Source organism: Zea mays, chromosome 2 (genome assembly GCF_902167145.1).
Source record: "Zea mays cultivar B73 chromosome 2, Zm-B73-REFERENCE-NAM-5.0, whole genome shotgun sequence".
Lineage (NCBI taxonomy): Eukaryota > Viridiplantae > Streptophyta > Magnoliopsida > Poales > Poaceae > Zea > Zea mays.
Genome location: NC_050097.1, coordinates 112750130 through 112770170, shown reverse-complemented (window position 1 = coordinate 112770170; position 20041 = coordinate 112750130). Strand labels below are relative to the sequence as shown.

At 47.9% G+C, this 20041-nt stretch overlaps 1 protein-coding gene across 1 annotated transcript; it reads left to right on the top strand.

The window, feature by feature from the left end:
* The first annotated feature begins 4883 nt into the window (after nt 1-4883).
* Nucleotides 4884-10414, top strand: LOC100281162 (pectate lyase 8). Its single transcript, NM_001154081.2, has 6 exons — nt 4884-5196; nt 5484-5576; nt 6914-7006; nt 8299-8941; nt 9299-9541; nt 9633-10414. Exons 1-6 carry the CDS (start codon nt 5051-5053, stop codon nt 9852-9854), a joined length of 1440 nt encoding a protein of 479 aa, NP_001147553.2. The 5' UTR covers nt 4884-5050; the 3' UTR covers nt 9855-10414.
* The last annotated feature ends 9627 nt before the right edge of the window (nt 10415-20041 follow it).

Genomic DNA, 20041 nt, shown 5'->3' with positions numbered 1-20041 from the left:
TGGCTCCTTCGCGCAACGGTCGACTGCAAAAGCCGCTGAGTCCGTGAACAGTGAAGAACAGTGCGCGCAGAAGTCAGAGCAGTCGTTAGAGGCGCACCGGACAGTGAACAGTACTTATCCAGTGCAGCATCGGACTGTCCGGTGCCACTAGAAGACAAAGCTCCAACGGTCGACTGCGCTCGAACCCTAACGATTAGGTGACGTGGCTGGCGCACCGGACTGTCCGGTGCCACTAGAAGACAAAGCTCCAACGGTCGACTGCGCTCGAACCCTAACGGTTGAGTGACGTGGCTGGCGCACCGGACTGTCCGGTGCCCATCGACAGCAGCCCCTCCCCAACGGTTGTTTGGTGGTTGAGGGCTATAAATACCCCTCAACCACCTCCACTCCCACCATTCAAGCATTCATCACACTTCATTCAATACAAGAGCAAAGTGCAACACTCGAAGACACAAATCAAAGCCACCGATCCAATCAAAGTCCCCAATTCAATTCTAGTGCTTTAGGACTTGTGAGAGGATCGTTCTTGTGTTTCTTTGTTGCTCTTGTTGCTTGGTTGGCTTTCTTCCTTCCTCATTCTTATTCCTAAGTGTTTTGTAAGCAAGGCAAGAGACACCAATTGTGTGGTGGTCCTTGCGGGGTCTAAGTGACCCATGAGAATTAAGGAGAAAGCTCACTCGGTCTAAGTGACCGTTTGAGAGAGGGAAAGGGTTGAAAGAGACCCGATCTTTGTGATCACCTCAACGGGGACTAGGTTCTTTAGAACCGAACCTCGGTAAAACAAATCACCATGTCCATCCGCTTTATTTCTTGGTTGATTTGTTTTCCCCTCTCTCCCGGACTTGACATATGTTCTAACACTAACCCCGGCTTGTAGTGTGTTTAAAGTTGTAATTTTTAGATTCCGCCTATCCACACCCCCCTCTACGCGACTTTCACTAACGCTAACCCCGACTTAGTGCATGTTTAAGTTTATAAACTTTAGGTTTCGCCTATTCACCCCCTCTAGGCGACTTTCACTTTTAACTCATTTGATCTTGTACATCCATTTGAACATTTTCATCGAGTCTTGGCTTCACTTGACCCCAAAACTCCAAAATCCAAATCTAATCAACCTAGCTTGTCTAATGAGTTCCATTATGTTTTTATGGTCATGAAGAACTTATCTAAATGTTGAAATGGTCTAAAGTCCATTTCCTTCTCAATTTGCACATTTTCTCTATTGATTCTGTTACTGAACACTTAGCAAACTAGTTAGTCTAATAAGTTGTGATGGTCATCAAACACCAATACAAATATAGAAATGGCTCAAAGTCCATTTCCCTTTTAGGGCCTGTTTGGCATGGCTCCAGAGCAAAACTCCAAGGGGGAGCTGGCCAGAGCATGTCAAATACCCTAATTCTAGAGTTGTAAACTCTATAGAGTTTTTGGAGCTACAGTAATTTTTTTGGAGTACCTCTTTTGCTGCTATGAAAACTCCAAAAAAACAACCTAGTCATGGAGTTTGGAGTTATTTACCCGCCACTGCCATCGGTTATGAGAAACAATCTAAACTCTGGAGCAGAGCTGCTCCACTCAGAGTTTTGGAGTAGAGCTGCTCTAGGGTGGAGCAGAGCAATACCAAACATGTTCTTAGTTCTGATATGCTCAATTTTAATGGTTTGATCATGGATCTTCACCTTAAGAACATAATATTTAATGTCAATGAACTTAGCAGCCCTACTTGACTTGTTATTGTAGGATTAAAACATTGTTGGCTCATTACCACAGTAAATTCTTAGTATTTTTCTATGCTACCAACCACTCTTTATCTAAGTACAAATTTCTTTGCCCACATCACCTTCCTAGTTGCCTCATATATAGCTACAAACTCTCAGTACACCAAACTGGTTAACTTTCTAGAGTCTAAATCCTAGGAAGTTAGTAGTAAGCTCTCGAAAATTAGCGATCCTGTCCTAAGTTATGCTCTCGAAAAAAGTTAGCAATCTCGTCAGATCGACTAGAAACAACTTCTCACTGTATGAAAAGTTACCCAGACGTTTTATCTCTGCCAAATCCGGATTCACTTTTTGGTGGATGTACTAGTACTTGAGGGGGCTACTCTACAAAACCTAAATTGGTGGTTACACATGGTAGTTGTTCGTTATATTTTGTTGGATCCCCTTAGGTCTTGTTCGTTTGTGTCGGATTACACCCGGAATGGTTCCCGCTAATGAAAGTCTATATAAATTAGAGAAGCAATCCGGTTAGGAATCGTTCCGACCCACCAATCCGACGCAAACGAACAAGGCCTTATTGTTTTCCGTCTCGATGTTTTCCGTGTCGAGGCCGAGTGAGAGTGATGAGGGGCGGAAGAAGGTAACGACGTACGCGCGCGCGTGGCGTACGTACGTGAAGTCGTGAACCCGGCCCTACCCGACCGACGACTGGTGGTGGTGGTGGCCGTGACGATAAATCCGGCTGCGATGGGCATGCATGCGCCGTGACGTGCGGACCCAATGCAACCCCATTCATTCATCAGATACATCAGTCTGCATCTATCTGCATGGGCCGGGAGACACGGACAGACCCACACCACACACACGCCTTCCTTCCTTTCCACGGTTTCCCTTTATTTGGCGGCGTTGTTTCGTCGTCGTCGCTCCGATCCGTCGTCCATGCATCTCGGGTCTGGGTGTGCATGGAGCCATATATAGAGGTAGCGTGCAGTGTGTGCCCGTGCCATGACTTGCGCCTTAATTAAGTTGACCTGCATTGACGACGTGGCGGTAGGCTAGCTAGCTTGTTAATTACTTTACACCACGCTGCTTGCTGCTGTGCTCGCTAGCTAGTTGCCCGGCCGGTGCTTACATACTTTGACACGTCGTACGTACTCCTATGTCGACTACGGTATATAGTCAGCCTCCCCTCACATGCCATCTCGTGCAACTACGTACTACACGTCCGCAGACACATGCAGGCACAGGCAGGCAGACCACATCGTTTGCCTCACAATTATGCATGAGCGAGAGCGAGCGTGCCATGCATGTGCCTGCGGCGACACCCATGTGCATGCATGGTAGTTGCCCGGACGGAGGCAACAACGAGATCACACTAGAGCATGCATGCATGCGGCGCATATACAGTACGTATATGCAAAGCAGCTGAAAGAAATCTAGACGTGCACGACGACGGCTGTTCTGTTCACACTACTAGCTAGTAGCACACCAGTGCCCCCGGCCCGGGCTGCCGCGCCGTGGCCTTGCTTGCCCGGTTGCCCCCTCCTCTGCTGCCATCGACCATCTATTATTGTGTAAAAGAATACTATAAAATCTGCTAATGAAAATGCACAAGAAGATATGAACTGATGATATATGAAGAAGAAACCAAGCGCAGACACGTCAACCAGAGGCACCGACCGACGGCAGACCGGACGTCCGGACCCGCCTGCCAGCCAGCCAGCCCAGCGTAAAGCCACGGCGGCCCGCTTCTGGTTAACTGGCCGCTGGTCCTTCGGATGCTTCTTCTTCGGAGGAGGCCCTTCCCGCTGCCCCACACCAAAACGGACCACCGCTTTCACCGGGTCTCTCGAGATTCCGTTCCGTTCCCTTCCGTTACGCCGCCAATGCTCGTTTCGTTTACCCTACCGTTGGATGCACCAGCCGCCCGCTGACCGGCCCGGGTGCGCCACGCGAGCCGGCTGGCGTTGGGGAGCCTAGGCCATAATCTGCAGTTCTGCACCACAAACAGCGCCAATATTCACGAATTGCCTTTTTCTCTCTCCTTTAAGAACAAATGCACTGGTGCTCGTTTTTTAGCGGGTGCTTTTTTCTCTCCCCAATGGTTATCCTGCTGACTAGTAGTCAGCGTTACTGACACTAGTGTGACTGACCGATCTCACACATAGTGTTTAAGACTTGTATCAAAGTTCATGTATCCATTTTAATGCAAGCATATTGATGTATAATTTAAACTGTGTCGGAGTGTTTGTTTAAGATTATAATATGTCCAGATTATATAAATGCAATATCCTTTAATCTAACGCTCATTTCAAAAGTTGTTGGATTATATAGTCTTGGTAGATTATAATCCAAAAACAAACATCCTTTAGAGCATCTCCAAGAGACTCTACATTTTTAGCTCTCTATTTAACTATCTATTTACCTTTTTATAAATATTACACTTTATATATAACATCTCATTCCAACAGACTATCTATCTAGTTTGGCTAGTCAGGTAGCTAGCCAAATTTGGCTAGTGAAAGAGCCAATTTGGAGAGCCGAATAGCTTGACGAATCAGATAGCTAGTCTGTTGCAGAGTTATTTTGTTGTTGAGTAGCTAAAGTTTGGTTTGACGAGTTATTTAGCTAGTCTCTTGGAGATGCTCTTAGATAGTAGTCTGTTGGAGAGTTATTTTGTTGTTGAGTAGCCAAAATTTGGTTTGACGAGTTATTTAGCCGGTCTCTTGGAGAAGCTCTTAGATAGATACATCATACATGGGCATCAACGAGTCCAAAAAAAACAAGAGCGGAAAAAAAACAAGAGCGGAAACTGGAAATGAGTCCGTGTGTTATTTATGACGCCCGCAAGGCGGCAACGCCAGTTTGGTGGAAGCCCCAGTACCGTCTGACTTTGCTGGACTGTACGTAATGCACGTACCATCCTCCTAATCCCATCCTAACCCCCGCAATTAGTTGGCGCGACTGCAGATTTCGGAAGGCACAGAAAACCGTGTAAGCCTCCATACAGTTTCCTGCATTTGCGTCTAGGTCCTTGCACTCGCGGTCGCGGGGACCTGTCTGGGAATCCAGTGATCTGGAGGGGCAATGTGGGTACGGCTGGTCAGGGGCTCGAGGCCGGAGGGGCGGCACTGGTATAAATCGGCGCGGCGCTCAAAGCTCTTCCTCCTCGCTTCCACCACCGTCCTCCGCCTCCGCCTCCGCCCCGCGCCCAGCACTCGTCCCTTGCTTTCTCCCTCTCTCTCTCTCTCTCTCTCTCTCTCCGCGCGCGCACCCACGCACGCAGTTTGAGAGGGTGTGCGGCGCTCGAGGGGCGAGGAGCGGGGTGGGTCATGGCAGAGGCAGACTGTTCCGCGGCGAGGACCAGGACGGCGGGGCTCGCCGCCGCCGCCGCCGCGGCGGCGTTCCTCGTGCTCGTGGTGGTCGCCGGCAGCGCGGTGCTCCCTGGCGCGCGGGTGAGGGTCCTCGACGGCCTCCGGTGAGTCAAGTGCTCTCCCTCCAAGCTGTGTAATGTGGTCGCGCCCGCGGGCTCTGCTTGCTTGGGGTTTTCGGCTGCCTCTGTTTCGTTCAACTTTGCTTGGGAATTTTGCTACGGTTTTAGCCACTTCGCTCTGCTACCGACACCTAGTAACCGAGGCACCCGGTCTCCGCCTCGCAGCGGCTCTCCGTTTCCGAAATTGCTTTCCATCTGCCCCGACCCTGACGCCCGCGCGGCACCGCCTGCGACTGTACCAAGTCCTAACCGGCTCACCACATGCGTCGCAGGCACAGGAGCACGGCCGTGGCGGCGGGCGGCGCGAGGCGGTGGCTGCGGGACTCCTCCTGGCCGGCGCCGGTGGCGGCGACGACGACGACGAGGTGAGCGCGATCCACCAATTCCGTCCTCTGCTTCCTCCTTCGCGCCTGTGATTGATGTCTGCCAGGTGGGACGGATCCGGTGCGTCGGCCCATGCGCTCGCGATCTGGGCCGTCCAATCCTCTCCTTTTTGGTTTAGGTTCGGTCCCCCGTTTAGATCCCCGGGGCCAGCACTAGCAGCTGCTCCGTTCCGCCAACAATCTTCTCGTGTTCTAGGAGGGACGTTGCTTCAAAACATTTCCGGCCCCAAACTCTGTTCTTGTGTTTTAGGAGGGGGGGACGTTGGTGGTGCGCGGTAACAAGCGGAATTCGTAATTTGGGGCTGGCCGGGGGACTTTTTGTTGTTGTTTCAATTTCGGATTAGAGCCGTGTGCAGCAGACTGCAGAAGCGCAGAGCGGGTCGGGGGAGATGCTCTCCCCCTTGCTTTCCGTTGCCGAGTTCGTTACAGTGGCAGGTAGAGGTAGTAGATAGTGAGAGGCCGTCTCGTAATTTGCTGCAACCAAAACCCCGACGTGCAGGTGCCGGTGCCGTCCCTGCAGTCCTGCACCGGCCACGGTAAAGTAGGGGTAAAGATTTGGGGAGGACAAGGGGCGGACAAGAAGCCGCGGAAAAGCTGGCCGAGGAAGCAAGCGGGATCGCGGCGTGTCCCTCGGCGTCCCCGGCAAATGCACACCCAGTAGAGGCGTAGAGCAGAGGAGGCACTCATTTGGTCTTGCGCTTTTGGCTACCAAAAAAGAAAAGAGAAGTCCGCAAAAGAAAATTCGATTGGATAAGCTGCAGTGCAGCGCAGCCTTGGGTACGGTCTCGCGTGCGCAAAGCGACGCTCTGTGTGTGTGTGCGCGCGCTGCCTCTGCCTGCGCTGGTTTGTTTACTCCCGTTGCCTTTTCCGTCGCGGCACGGCCACGGCCACGGCGTGCATCCACTCCGCTGCCCGTCCGCCGCACACGAACCGTGATGATGGAACGGCGCACGGATTCAATTCACCTCGCTTCCTTTTTCCGCTTCACCCAATCCTGCTGTTCCTACTGCTTGCGAAAATCTGCAACTACACCATCATTGCGAGCGATGGATTGCTAGCGCTGGCCGGGGAGTAGAGTACCATTCTTTAACTTGTATATAACAACGAAGCTTTTCTATTTCCTTGTGTGGTGGCAGCATGCCGTACGAAACTGGTCTTTTTTTTTTGTTGATTGCAAAACCATCTACACGCATACGTACTGACTGAAAGCTCCGTGTTAGCTGTTGCCATCACCAGCATGTTCTGTGTTTCTTGGTTGCGGCGGTGTCGCACATCACTCACGGACATTTTTCTGGAATCGTGTTCTCTCTCGCTTGCAGGGGCAGGGCCGACGACGGCGACGCCGGCGGGCCATCGAGGGCCGTCACCGGCGCGGTGGAGGATCCGGAGGCCGTGGCCAACGACGTGCACGTGTAAGTCGCACTCTCCTGTCCTGCCTTCCCTTTCTCTCCGCTTCAATCGATCGCGCCAACGCACTGAGAAAGCGCTGCTGCTGCTGATGAAAATACTAGATCTAAGCCTGATTTGCGAGCTGTTTTTATAGTAGACAGACTAGAAGTAGCCTCTTCGGTCCACAGCCGGACAGGACGGGCCCACCGGCAGTCTCACGTGACACAGTAGTAAAGGAAAGAGAAAGGAGAAAAAAAAAATGAGAGAGGAACAATAATACTGTTGCCTGACCGAAGCAGATCTGGTTCAGCTCGTACCAGTAGCGGGCGTACTTTACTCTGCCACGTGGGGGAGCATGAGCGCGCGCCGGGCCCGCCTGCCATGCACCTCCCACGCGCCCTGTCTGGTCTCTCAGTCACAGGTCCGGCCCTGTGCGCTTTTATGGCGACGCGACCCTGCCGCACCGCACCGCACCGCCGTGGATCGGCAACTGCCGAGGCCGATCGCCATAACTCCGCTTGCCGTTTACGACGTGTCCACGGCGGCCGAGGACACACTGCCGGGTTCCGTGCTCACACCATCGCCAGCACCGCGCCGCTGCGGCTGCCACCGCAGACCGCACACAACGCGCGAGCTGAACCAGATCACTAGCGCAGCGGTGGTGCCGGGTGCGGGTGCTGGCGAGGCACACTGGCATGCAGCAGTGACACACCACGTTATCCGCACGCCCCATGCCTGGTCGCCCCTGCATTTGCGACGGACGCGCATTCATGGTGCTTCACCGCCCTCTCCTTTCCCACCAGCCACCTAAAGTTTCTATGCAAAGATTTTCTGGCAGCGGCAGCTGATGCACGGCACAGTTGAGTATGCACTGCAGTGGAGCTCGAAACACGTAGCGACGGATCTAGAACACAATGCTGCACCGACAGAACCAAAGAAAAAAACAAGAAGTGTTCTTGTTGAGAGTTTGGTGCCAACAAGGCATTATTGACCGACATGTTAGATGCAACGGATCGGCGTGAGCACACTGTACTGGTCCCCAGAGAAATAGTGCATACTTCTGTCCTGTGTTCACTTAATTATTGTGCATGGTGTAAATAAATCTCCTGCAAGTTTCCTGGCTGCATTGGCCTTCTAATTACGTAACTGAATCGGCATGAGCATTTATTTAGTAAGAAATGTTCTCTCTGTCATCAAACTATTACTACTGCTCAGTGCATCAATTACTTTGTGATTGCTCCTTTTTTCTTCTTCTGTGTAGTTAGTACTAGTTTCTAGTATAAATCGAGTTGTTAATAATTGGAATGTCGTGCAGGTCCATCAGGAACAGCACGGCCCGGCGAAACCTCGGGTACCTGTCGTGCGGGACAGGCAACCCGATCGACGACTGCTGGCGCTGCGACTCGGACTGGCACAGCAACCGGCAGCGGCTGGCCGACTGCGGCATCGGGTTCGGCCGCAACGCCATCGGCGGCCGCGACGGCAAGGTGTACGTGGTGACGGACCCGAGCGACGACGATCCCGTGAACCCGCGCGAGGGCACCCTCCGGCACGCCGTCATCCAGGAGGAGCCGCTGTGGATCATCTTCAAGCGGGACATGGTGATCACGCTGAGGGAGGAGCTCATCATGAACAGCTTCAAGACCATCGACGGGCGCGGCGCCAACGTGCACATCGCCAACGGCGCCTGCGTCACCATCCAGTACGTGACCAACGTCATCATCCACGGGCTCCACATCCACGACTGCAGGCCCACGGGGAACGCCATGGTGCGCAGCTCCCCGAGCCACTACGGCTGGCGCACCATGGCCGACGGGGACGGCGTGTCCATCTTCGGTTCCAGCCACGTCTGGGTGGACCACTGCTCGCTCTCCAACTGCGCCGACGGCCTCATCGACGCCATCATGGGATCCACGGCCATCACTCTGTCCAACAACTACTTCACCCACCACAACGAGGTACTGGTACTACATCCATCCCATCCTCCTGCTAGATCCTGTGCGTTTGTTTGTTTTGTCCTCGCCGGCCCCGTGTGCGATTGTCCTTTTTGTTTTGTTTTCTTCACCCAAGGCATCGGAAACTTGGAGGATTCTAATTCTATTCTACTCTACTCCTACATGGTTTGGCGCATCTACGTACGCCTGAGAATTCGTTTGTTTTCTTCCAGTACAAGTGTAGTTTAGAATCCAAATCAGAACATGTCGGTTGCTTGTGCTGAGGTTGGTGCTGTAGTATCTGACGGTCACGTGCATAACGAGACCCTTTCGGTGAAACTGCATGGCTGGATTTCTCATCAAACGGTGGAACTGATGCAGGTGATGCTCCTGGGCCACAGTGACTCCTATGTGAAGGACAAGGCGATGCAGGTCACGATAGCCTTCAACCATTTCGGCGAAGGCCTCATTCAGAGAATGCCAAGGTGCCGGCACGGCTACTTCCACGTTGTGAACAACGACTACACCCACTGGGAGATGTACGCCATTGGGGGCAGCGCGGAGCCAACCATCAACAGCCAGGGCAACCGCTACCTTGCTCCGACGAACCCGTTCGCCAAGGAGGTACAGTACTGTAGACATTGTAGTAGCTAGGCACGATGCCTCTGCCAATCAGCGCCGGCCAGGCCATTTTTATAACCGAACCGAGCTGCAGGTGACCAAGAGGGTGGAGACTGCCCAGACCGTGTGGAAGAGCTGGAACTGGAGGTCAGAGGGCGACCTGCTGCTGAACGGCGCCTACTTCACCCCGTCCGGCGCGGGCGCCTCGGCCAGCTACTCGCGCGCGTCCAGCCTCGGCGCCAAGTCGTCGTCCATGGTCGGCACCATCACCTCGGACGCCGGCGCACTGTCGTGCCGCAAGGGCGCGGCCTGCTAGCGCGGATCGCGCTCCCTCTCCAGCAACAGGAAAAGAAACAGGACAACAGGAAACTAAGCCACCTCAACACCACCACCACCATGGTTACAGTTTCTTCTTCCCTTCTTTTTAGGGGTCGCTTTTGACAAGGGTTATATTATATATATATATGATGGTCCTCCTTGATATTTTCACCATTTGCTCAACCTCCCCCCTGCTCCCGACATGGAAAGCTACCTGGAGCAGCAGGCGTGAAGCGTTGCTGATTGGTCGCTCGGTCTCTCTATTAGTCGTCTGATCTGAGTGTTGCGTGTTGTTCCCTCTGCCTACAAGCAAGTGGTGTATGTTGAGGGCAGGGGGTGCGTGCGTGCGTGTTGTGTGTGATACTTACTCACTTGGTTGTTGTGTTGAGAAAAAAAGGGTCAGATTGTTAGTAGTGGTAGTACTACATGTTACGCCTGGACAGACTGGGATGGAATGGATGTACAAGACATGGAGGAATACCCATGTTCTTAACTCTTCTTCTTCTTCAGTGAAAAAAGCTAAAACGTTACAGTTTAGCTGAATATTTTGATCTCGAAGAACAGCATGTGCTGCTTCGGAAAGGACACTAGCACCAGCACATTGATATGCCCAGTTCCATATCAAGTTTTTTCACTATCCTCGGAAGTAGTACTTGTGTACATGAGGAGGGATCGGGGATGGATCTGGCGGAATTGAATGCTGCACGTTGGGCGCCTCCCCGTCCTCCCGACGAAGATGTACATGTCGAGCACAAGGTCCTTCCTTCCAGATCAGAGACTCGATTTCATTGATGGGCATTCAGTCGCCCAAGATCCTTCCAGATCAGGGACTCTCCGGCATGGCATGGCATGGCAGTAATGCTGGAACAGCGTGGCGTGTGGTTGGTGCTGTGGCCACGAAAATGTTGCATTGCCGTGCTGCTAGCATGCCGTTGCGTGCTAATAGTAGCATGCCATGGCCGAGATGCAATGCAGTGGTCGCTGCAGGCATGCAATGGAGTGGACTGGAGGTCAGAACCAAGGAGGAAGACAGCGGAGAGAGATGATCCACCGTGCCTTGCTGCTTGTTAACGGCGGCTTCCTTGTCCGTTCCGTTCTCAGTGCTGTTAACTAGCCACGAACGAAGCTGGCTCCGTTCTCTTTACCAGCTGTTGTCTGTTCTCGCTTCGCGCCACCCGAATCCTGCACCTGTCCCTGTCTGCACTGGGCTCTCTTTTGGTTGGGCTGGGCCTGTCGAGCCGGCCCAGGTCCTGTGAGAGAGAGCGGGCAATTGATCTGCAATCGACACAGACGCAGCGACCATGCCCACAAGAAGCCCGTTATGTTTTTCGGCATCTCCGCTAATGCAGGCCCAATATTAATGGTACCTCCCTTGTTTTGTTTAGGCCCAGTGCAACGTACGATCACACGTTCCAGAGGCTCAGCTCCTCTTTTTTTTTTTTTTGTTTTAACACTGGGTGTGGGGATTGCCGATGCGGAATTAGGGCAGCCCCCAATGAGTCGCTAATGGTACTTTTCTATCTCTATTATATATGCTGCCAGCTAAGTAAAAATCTGACATCAAATTTTAATTAATAAAAAACTGAAGAAAACTTGATGAAACCATGTCTTAGGAGAGGAACCACGCGTTTGCTCGGAAATTTTGTTAGTTATTGTTTTACGTGACCTAGCAAGAGAATAGATCAGGGAAGCTCTTTGCATCCTACACTTTAATTACCATGTGTTGGCGCGGATCTATACGATCGGGAGTTGTTCCGCTCGGCGGACTCTCTGCGGCGGCGCAGACGGTCCGCACATGGGACCGGACAGTCCGCGACCTGGACAGAAGGAGCAGGTTCCCTGCACCGAGCCGGACAGTCATTGCGTGTATAGGGCTAGCGGCGTTCGCCAGTGGCACCTGGATCTCGTCCCAGGAGGGACCCGTCAGAGAGGAGAGATTCTATGGTTTGTCTAGGAATCGGTAGGTCACACAAGACGTCTCTAGACGACGTAGAGTCACAAAGAGGTAAAGTTTGAGATGAACAAGGCTACGTTACTGGCTACTTGTAGGGACCAACTCACACATGGACAGGTGGGCCTAATCACTCATGAATGGGAGAGGTCAGGTGCACAACGAAATAGTTGGTAGGGATTACCTACTACATTCCTGATATACAGTGCGGGTCCCATCCGAGTACAGTGCAGGGATATTTATAGGTAATCGGGCGGGTAGGTGGGTCCCCAAGTGTCACACCCGGATTTGAGGGCAAACCCGGGCGCGAATCAAATGTGTGGTAGGATCAAATCTCACACATATGATGACTCATGATACAGAAACAAATGTCATATCTTTACTATATATATGAGTTTTGTACAAAATAGCTAAATAATTAAATCATATGAAGACAACGATTCTCCGCAACCATAGTGAGACGACGACCTAGACCTCCCATGAACTCATCGCGGCATCCTTCATGCTCCTTATCATGACGGTACATGTTCTTGACCTAGGGAGTGCGAGTATAGAAAAGGTGAGCTCACATACGTTCATCGCTCAATAAGTTGTGGGGAATAATATGCATGAGCTCACTTACGGTGGGGGCTCATGTGAAATGTAAGGCTTACCAAAGAAGATGGTTAAAGCTGAACATTGCTTTTAAAGTTGGTCAAAGTTTTATTAGTAGTTACTAAGTATAAGTAGATACCAACCTAATTAAATAAGAGACCACAATTAATAATAAAACCCATAATGCAATGCATATGACAGATTAATTTTAATTCCATAAGTTAATAATTCGAGCGTCCGAGCCGCTCATGACCGTGAGCACGACTGATATACTAGTTTTACACTCTGCAGAGGTTGCACCCTTTACCCACAAGTCGTGTGTCCTATCTAGCTAGGGTTTGCAAGGCCCTTAGACATTTTCGAGGTGAATGGCTAGGGATCCACTACGAGGCATTTACAAAGTTCCACTAGCTTCAAAAATCTGCTACGATTTCGTGAGAAGAGCGATATAGGAATCCCTCGTCCGAAAAGCCATCGCAGCATGATCGACCCGAGAACCTCCCTACACCGGCAACTCCTCTATCACCCTTGCCCCTTTTGGATAATATATGGTTAGAGTAAGGGTAGGTTCTGACAAAAAAAGAAAGACTCCATCTCGAATGGTGAATCTTGATTCATCTAAAGATTTGGTTCTACTCATATGCTTCATTGTCGAGGTTGACCTCCTTCGGTCTTGGTGTCTCCATCCAAGATATGGACATGTAGTAAGATAATTGTAGGTTGGATAGATTTCATGAGGTAAGTTGGTCACAATCTCTGTTTTGTTGTTAGGATAAAAACAGAGGGGTTATACAACCATCTGATGGGTAAGGTAGTTGCATATGGTCAGGTAGTTGTATATGGTCAAGTTAGTCTAGGGCACCAATTTAGGTTAAAACATACTTGTAGGAGTAAGGTCTAATATATTTCACAAGTATTATCCGTTAAATAACTCACATTAGATTAGATCATGGTTGTTACTCTAGGGTGGGATAAGTACGCTTATTAGGACAAGAAGAATCTATAAGGTTACGATTGAATCTTTTAAGATAAGATGGATCTATTAAGATAAGATGAATTATTAAGACAAAGTGATATATTAAGATATGTCATCTTCTTAATTGCTTAATCTCCATTCATTTTTAATGGCGATAATCTAAGTTTTATTAATTATCTGCAGAGGTTGCGCCCTTTACCCACAAGTCGTGTATCCCATCTAGCCAGGGTTTGCAAGACCCTCAGACACTTCCGAGATGAATGTCTAGTGATCCACTATGAGGCCTTTACAAAGTTCCACTAGCTTCAGAAAATCCGCTACGATTTCATGAGAAGTGCGATATAGGAATCACTCATCCGAAAAGCCATCACAACATGATTGACCCGAGAACCTCCCTACACCGGCAACTCCTCTATTTCCCTTGCCCCTTTTGGGTAAGGTAGTCCTCCACTACCTTCCCTAATTAGTCAGCCAAGGGCATCCCATACCACCCTTGTGGTAACACTGTTTTCCCGGGTGGTCGCTCCACGTTCCAATTAAACATAATAATCTTATCATGAACAATAAATAAACCAACAATAATTGTGGAACATGATCATAATTCAGTATAGCATTAATTCCAAAACTAGGTAGTGCAATAGTAAGTCTACCCAATAGTTCATTTGTTTGCAAGGTGTGGGGTAAACAAAACTAGAGTAACCTATTAGGTCCCATCAAATTATTCTGAGCATGTCACAGTGATTAATAAGAACATTATTAGGTAAAGAAGAGTGATCAAGGGCACAACTTGCCTTATACTCACGATAACTTGTTGTCCAAATGCTGACCAAAAAGTTGGGCTTCTGATTACTCGTCACCTCGCCTCTACTCGTAGCAATATTTTAACCATAGGTTTTAACCATAAGTTTCATAGTAATACAAGGTTACTAGATGATAAACAATATTAATATGAGACTAATGCAACTGGAATGGATCAAAAAGGAGTTAAAATGAATTAATTATGAATTAATCAAGTTTCTAGAATTATTTCTATACTAAAAGTCATTTTCTTTTTTAATTTACTCATTTTATTTAACCTCTGGCTGTGGGTATCAATTCCAGAAAGCTCTAGGTTTAATTTACAAATTTCTATACCTAGATTTAATTACTTTACTAGAGGTGTGGACGGCGGGTTGATTTCGAAGAAAACTAGGGACTCATTTGCCCGATCACTAACCGACGCCCATATTAAATATCCCTTAACCCAAATTGGTATGCAACAGGATCTGCCCGATCTACGATCAATGACTGAGGGTTGCGATCACTCGAGATCGCCTAGATCTAATAGATGGCAGATCTGCGACCCGGATTTAAAGTATTGAATATCAACCCAGATCCGTCCGATCTGAGATGGATGGATACCACACCATTTGTCAAACCGACATGCCAAGATCTAATCATGTCTGTCCCATGCTAGATCAAGGGCCACCGAAGCTCGGCTAACATTTCCCTCGGCCACTACGGTGGTCGGACCCCGGCACAGCGACACCATGGCCGATCCCTACTAGAACTCGATCCTAAGCGCAAATCTCGCCCTAATGATGCAAAACCAAATTGACGATGGTACGAAGCTGATATGAAGGTCCCTACCGCAGATTATGCTCTCAAACACCCTAGCCACGACGCTGAGTGGACCCTAGCGATCCGCCGACGACAATGGATGCACACGGCGATGACGGCCACAATTTCCCGAGCGTCGGTGTCGCAACACACTCAACGAAGCCTAGTAGATCACTCGGAATCATCCTCGAGGGTGTGACCGCGACGAATTCCGCAGCCCAATTCCGGCGTTCGCCAATGACTCTGGCTCACCCGCACTCGATTTCTCGCTAACGCACGTGGTATTGATGGATCACAGTGATGAAGAGAAGAACAACTTCATTGTTACGCATCATATATAGACTTGATAGGTCGGCATGGCTAGACTCTGAGGATGCGAGATCTTCGGCAGCGGGTACGGCGGGCAGCTAACGCAGGGAGAGGGAAAACCATAGGTTCAGCTGACCAGGTGGGACCCGAGCGTAAGTCAAACAAAGGGAGAGAAGGAGGGGTTGGAGTCCAGTGGGCCCCATGCGGCAGTGACATCAACACAAATCCGCGCGCGGTTCAGGGGCACTGTGTCGACACTTGGGCCCCACAGGTCAGAGAGACTGGGAATTGTTGGCGCCCTGCAGTGGCTGACGAAGCGGGACCACATGTCGGCGCCGGCTTTAGTGGTTTGGGCCGCTGAGTGGGATAGATCGAGTGGGCCAAAAGGGGTTTGTTGGGCCCAATCCGAACTCTTCCTTCCTTTCATTTTTCTTCTCTTTTTCTTTTCCATTTTTCTTTTCTATTTCTAAGTTCAAGTATTCAAACTCAATTTAAATTCTTATTTTGAACTCTAGATTTCAAATATCAAACAAAAGTCTAATATGAATAATACTTCTACTGCCTGTACTAATATTACTTATTTATTATTATTATCTTAATTAGGTAATAAAATACACCACGTTTATTACATAGAATATTACTTTGGGTGTGTAATCAATTTAAAGGTGTATCCCAAAGTTCATATTCCTTTGTTTTGATAGCAACCATTTTTCAAATGTATAATCTTTATTAGGATATGATTTAGCTAATATTATTATATTATGATCATTTACTTTAGAAAGTGTGAATTGTAAAGTTCATTTATTTATCAAGGGTACTTATTTTGATTATCATTATTTTTTTATTTTCTAAAGGATTTCCTTAAATCACAAGTTAAGATTTTTTGGGTGTTACAAATTCTACCCCCTTGAAAATAATCTCGACCTCGAGATTAGTAAGAAAAGGAATGTATCTCAATCTTGTCTCAAAACATATGCACAATCAAGAATCTCAGCATGATGCATAACTTGTTATTATTCATAAAATAATAAAGAACTAGCTACTACCTAAGGTATTATTTAGGTCTTACAAATACTACTCCCTATATATATATACTCTAATCTTGTTGCTCGTTGCCTTCTTCACCTTCAACCAGCACCTCTTCCAGGTTTTCGGGTTCACCAGGTTCAGCTTGTGCTTCCACATGGTTGACCTGACCCCAATTAACGGATAAGGCCTGACTCTTACCTCCTGAGGCCTGACCTTGCTTCATCGGAGCTGGAGTGGTATAAGCAACCCTGTTGGGACAATAGTTGGCATAATGACCGGCCTGTCCACATTTGAAGCATGACTTGCTTGTGGATGCATTAGGAGCAACAGGTCCCGCTGGAGTGCTTGCTTGGGGAGGAGCAGGTTGGGTCTGTTGAGTCTGTTGTCCGGACCTGCCACGAGCTTGTGTGCCTTGAGGTGCAGCATAATGGGGACGAGTACTACTTCTAGCCTGTCCCTGGTTAGTAGCCCTTCTCTTTTCTCCTAGCTCAACTCTCTTGTGTTCCAGAGCTATAGCCTTATCTATAACTCCTACTTTTTCTCGTCATCATCAACTTCCCTAGGAGCATATTGAGATAGCTGGATGAATTTGTCCCTGTATTCGCTTATCGACATCCCTCCCCGTTTGAGGGATAGGAACTCATTTTTCTTAATATTCATGAGACCAACAAGGATGTGATAGTTCATGAAGTTAGTGGAGAATTCTACCCAATAAATGGTGTTAGCAGCAGCGTGTGCTGCACAGTATGCATCTCACCAATCTGCAGCGGTGCCAGTGAGGTGACCCGATGCATATAGCACTTTCTCCATGTCAGTGCACTGAGCTATATTGAGCATCTTTTCCATGGACTTTAACCAGTCATCAGCCTATAGTGGGTCTGAGGAGTTAGAGAATGTAGGTGGCTTGTGACTCATAAACTCCCGGTGCTTATCCCTGGACGGAGCTGGTGGTGGTGGAGGTGGTAGTTGTTGTCGTTCCTACCGTTTTTGACGAACTTCCTGACGTTCTTGACACATTTCTTGACGTTCTTGATGGATCTATGCTTGCATTTCTGTCTTCGTGTTGGCCATTTGTTGTAGTAGTTGCATTTGAGCAGTAGTCATGTCATCAGCAGGCAGGGGATTCGGAGGAGGATTCATTTCTGGTTCTGGATTAGTTACATCCTGTCACACTCGGTTCTGGGGGCAAAACCAAATGCATAGCATATGTGGGCCAGGATCCATTTTCCACACATATGTTGATGTCACAAGTGTAATATATCGAAAGACAATGCAATAAAGGCGTAAAAGAGAGTAGAGTAACTTTATTACATCATCCAGAACATTGTATCTTAACAAGTATCATAATGAAAGTACGACGGATTTAAACATGGACACTCTTCCACAGGAAGGTGACTGGCGCATCGTTAGACTCAAAATTCATCAACGTCATCTGCAAAGTCTTCGTCATCACCCCCTGATCAAAATATTAGCAAGGGTGAGCTCACTTATGGTCGGGGCATAGCAAGTGGGGGAAATAATGCAAAGTTAACAAGGTAGGCTATGGATAAGCGGTAAGCATTTTAGTTGGTCAATATTTTATTAGCAACGCCTGTCTTACTAATAAGTGTGTCCCAAATATCCCAATTAATCAAAGGCACAAGATTATATAAAAAACACTTAAGTGAAAGCACTTAAGCAAACCAATGGTAGATCATCGGATCACGATTTATTTTCCATCTTTATGTTCAATTATCATGTGAGGGTCCAGGTTGCTCTTAACCGTGAGCACGACTGACATATCAGTTTTACACTCTGCAGAGGTGGTACAACTTTTCCCACAAGCCATGTATCCCATCTAGCCTGGGTTGATCGGACCCAAAAACACTACCTAGGTGAATGGCTAGGGATCCACTATGAGGCTTTCACAAAATATCCTTAGTACAAAGCCACCCGCTAAGGTTTCCACGTCAGTATTGATGGCCCTCTTGGTGAGGTAACTTAGCCAAGACTACCACCCCATGTTAACATGAGCTGCCACCAAACCACTGTCGCCCCCTCTTGCCCGTCTTTCAGGTAGGGTTGCTAAGCACTAAGTCTATAGAGCTAATTACCAAAGCCCGAGCCATAATAGCACTCGTGGTTGCACTGTTATCATGGGTGGTCTCTCCATGTTCCATTTAATACAAAATGTTCTTGTTTAACCACCGGGTTAACATCATAATAAAAACTCCATTTCTGGAACATAGTATTATTAAAAGAGTGACATCATATTTATCAAGTTGAGGAAAAGCAAAAATTGCTAAGCATAGCAGTTATCCCAGGGTATTCAAGGAATATGATTGGTAATTCTAGGAAATCCTTATTTAGGCAAATCCCATCAAATTATGCAATATCCGAAAAGTAAACATTATTGTATGCATTATATGGGTACAAACAGAAATGCAGAGGGAGAGTCCACTTGCCTTGATCGAACGTGTCCTATGGGTCGTCCTCGAACGTGTTTGGTTCGTCTACCCCACAGTCAACATCTAATCATCGATTCATGTATCGTACATACAAAAGAATACGCACGCCAAATAAATAAACATACACCATTATATGGGTAACATTCACCATTACATAAACATTCACATATCACACAACTATACTCGTAAATATGTCTCAATCATAAATATTATATTAATCCACTACATTCTCCACTTTGAGTTATCATTGGTGAAAATATATGAGCAGGTGACTACGAAGCTAATTTATCTAGTATAATGTAGATAAACTGACTTAACAAAATTTATGGAAAATAATTATTAACTATTTTCTTTATTATTAATAATTGTCTTTTGGCTTTTATCCTTTCCTTTCTAAATAGAAATTGTACGTATTGATAAAATGTTTAATTATAAATTACATAACATTAATATTCCAAGAATTAATGTAAATTACTAATTTTTGACTTTAGTACCATAATCATAGTTATTTTTGACATAAATAAATATTTTACTAATTCTAAGTAATTTAGTGCTATACGTGTGAACACATTTATCATGACCAGTAAAAATTGCAAATGTTAACATGACCAAGAATACATGGCATAATACTTCTTCCATTTTATTATATAAATAAAATTATAATTAAATCACTACTAACATAATATCGTTCTATATGCTAAAATGAGAAGTTATTCGAGAATGTTTTTAATATTTAGATTACCAAGTTAGTGAATCACGACATTATTTAATTTTGAAATATAACATAATATTCCTGTCCAAAATATTGTTGTCAAGGTTGATTTACAATTACACGTATACATCGGGGTCTCTTTTTAATGGTTTCTGAACTGAAAAATATCTAAACTAAATTTACGCAAATCTAGGGACTAAAACGTAAAATAGTCATCTTCTACCTTGAGCTAATGCTTGTGCATAGGGAAGAGCTCGGCGAGCAGGGAGCAGGGCAGGGAGGACTCGACGGCAGGGGACAGGCGTGGCCGAGCGGATGGTCCAGACACGGCCATGGCAGGGCACGACGCGGATGGTCCGGTGAGCTCCACGGATAGCGAGCGCGAGCGAGGAAGAGGGCGAGAGGAGGTCGAGCTCGAGCTCGGTGGGTAGGGAAGGCTCCGTGGGCGTGGCTTCGGCTTTTATAGAGAGGGAGAGGGAGAGAGAGAGGTGCTGAGGAGAGAGAGAGAGGCGCGGCGGCGTCCTCAAACGCCATCAATGGCATGGCGGCCGTTCCTTCTCGGAGTGAA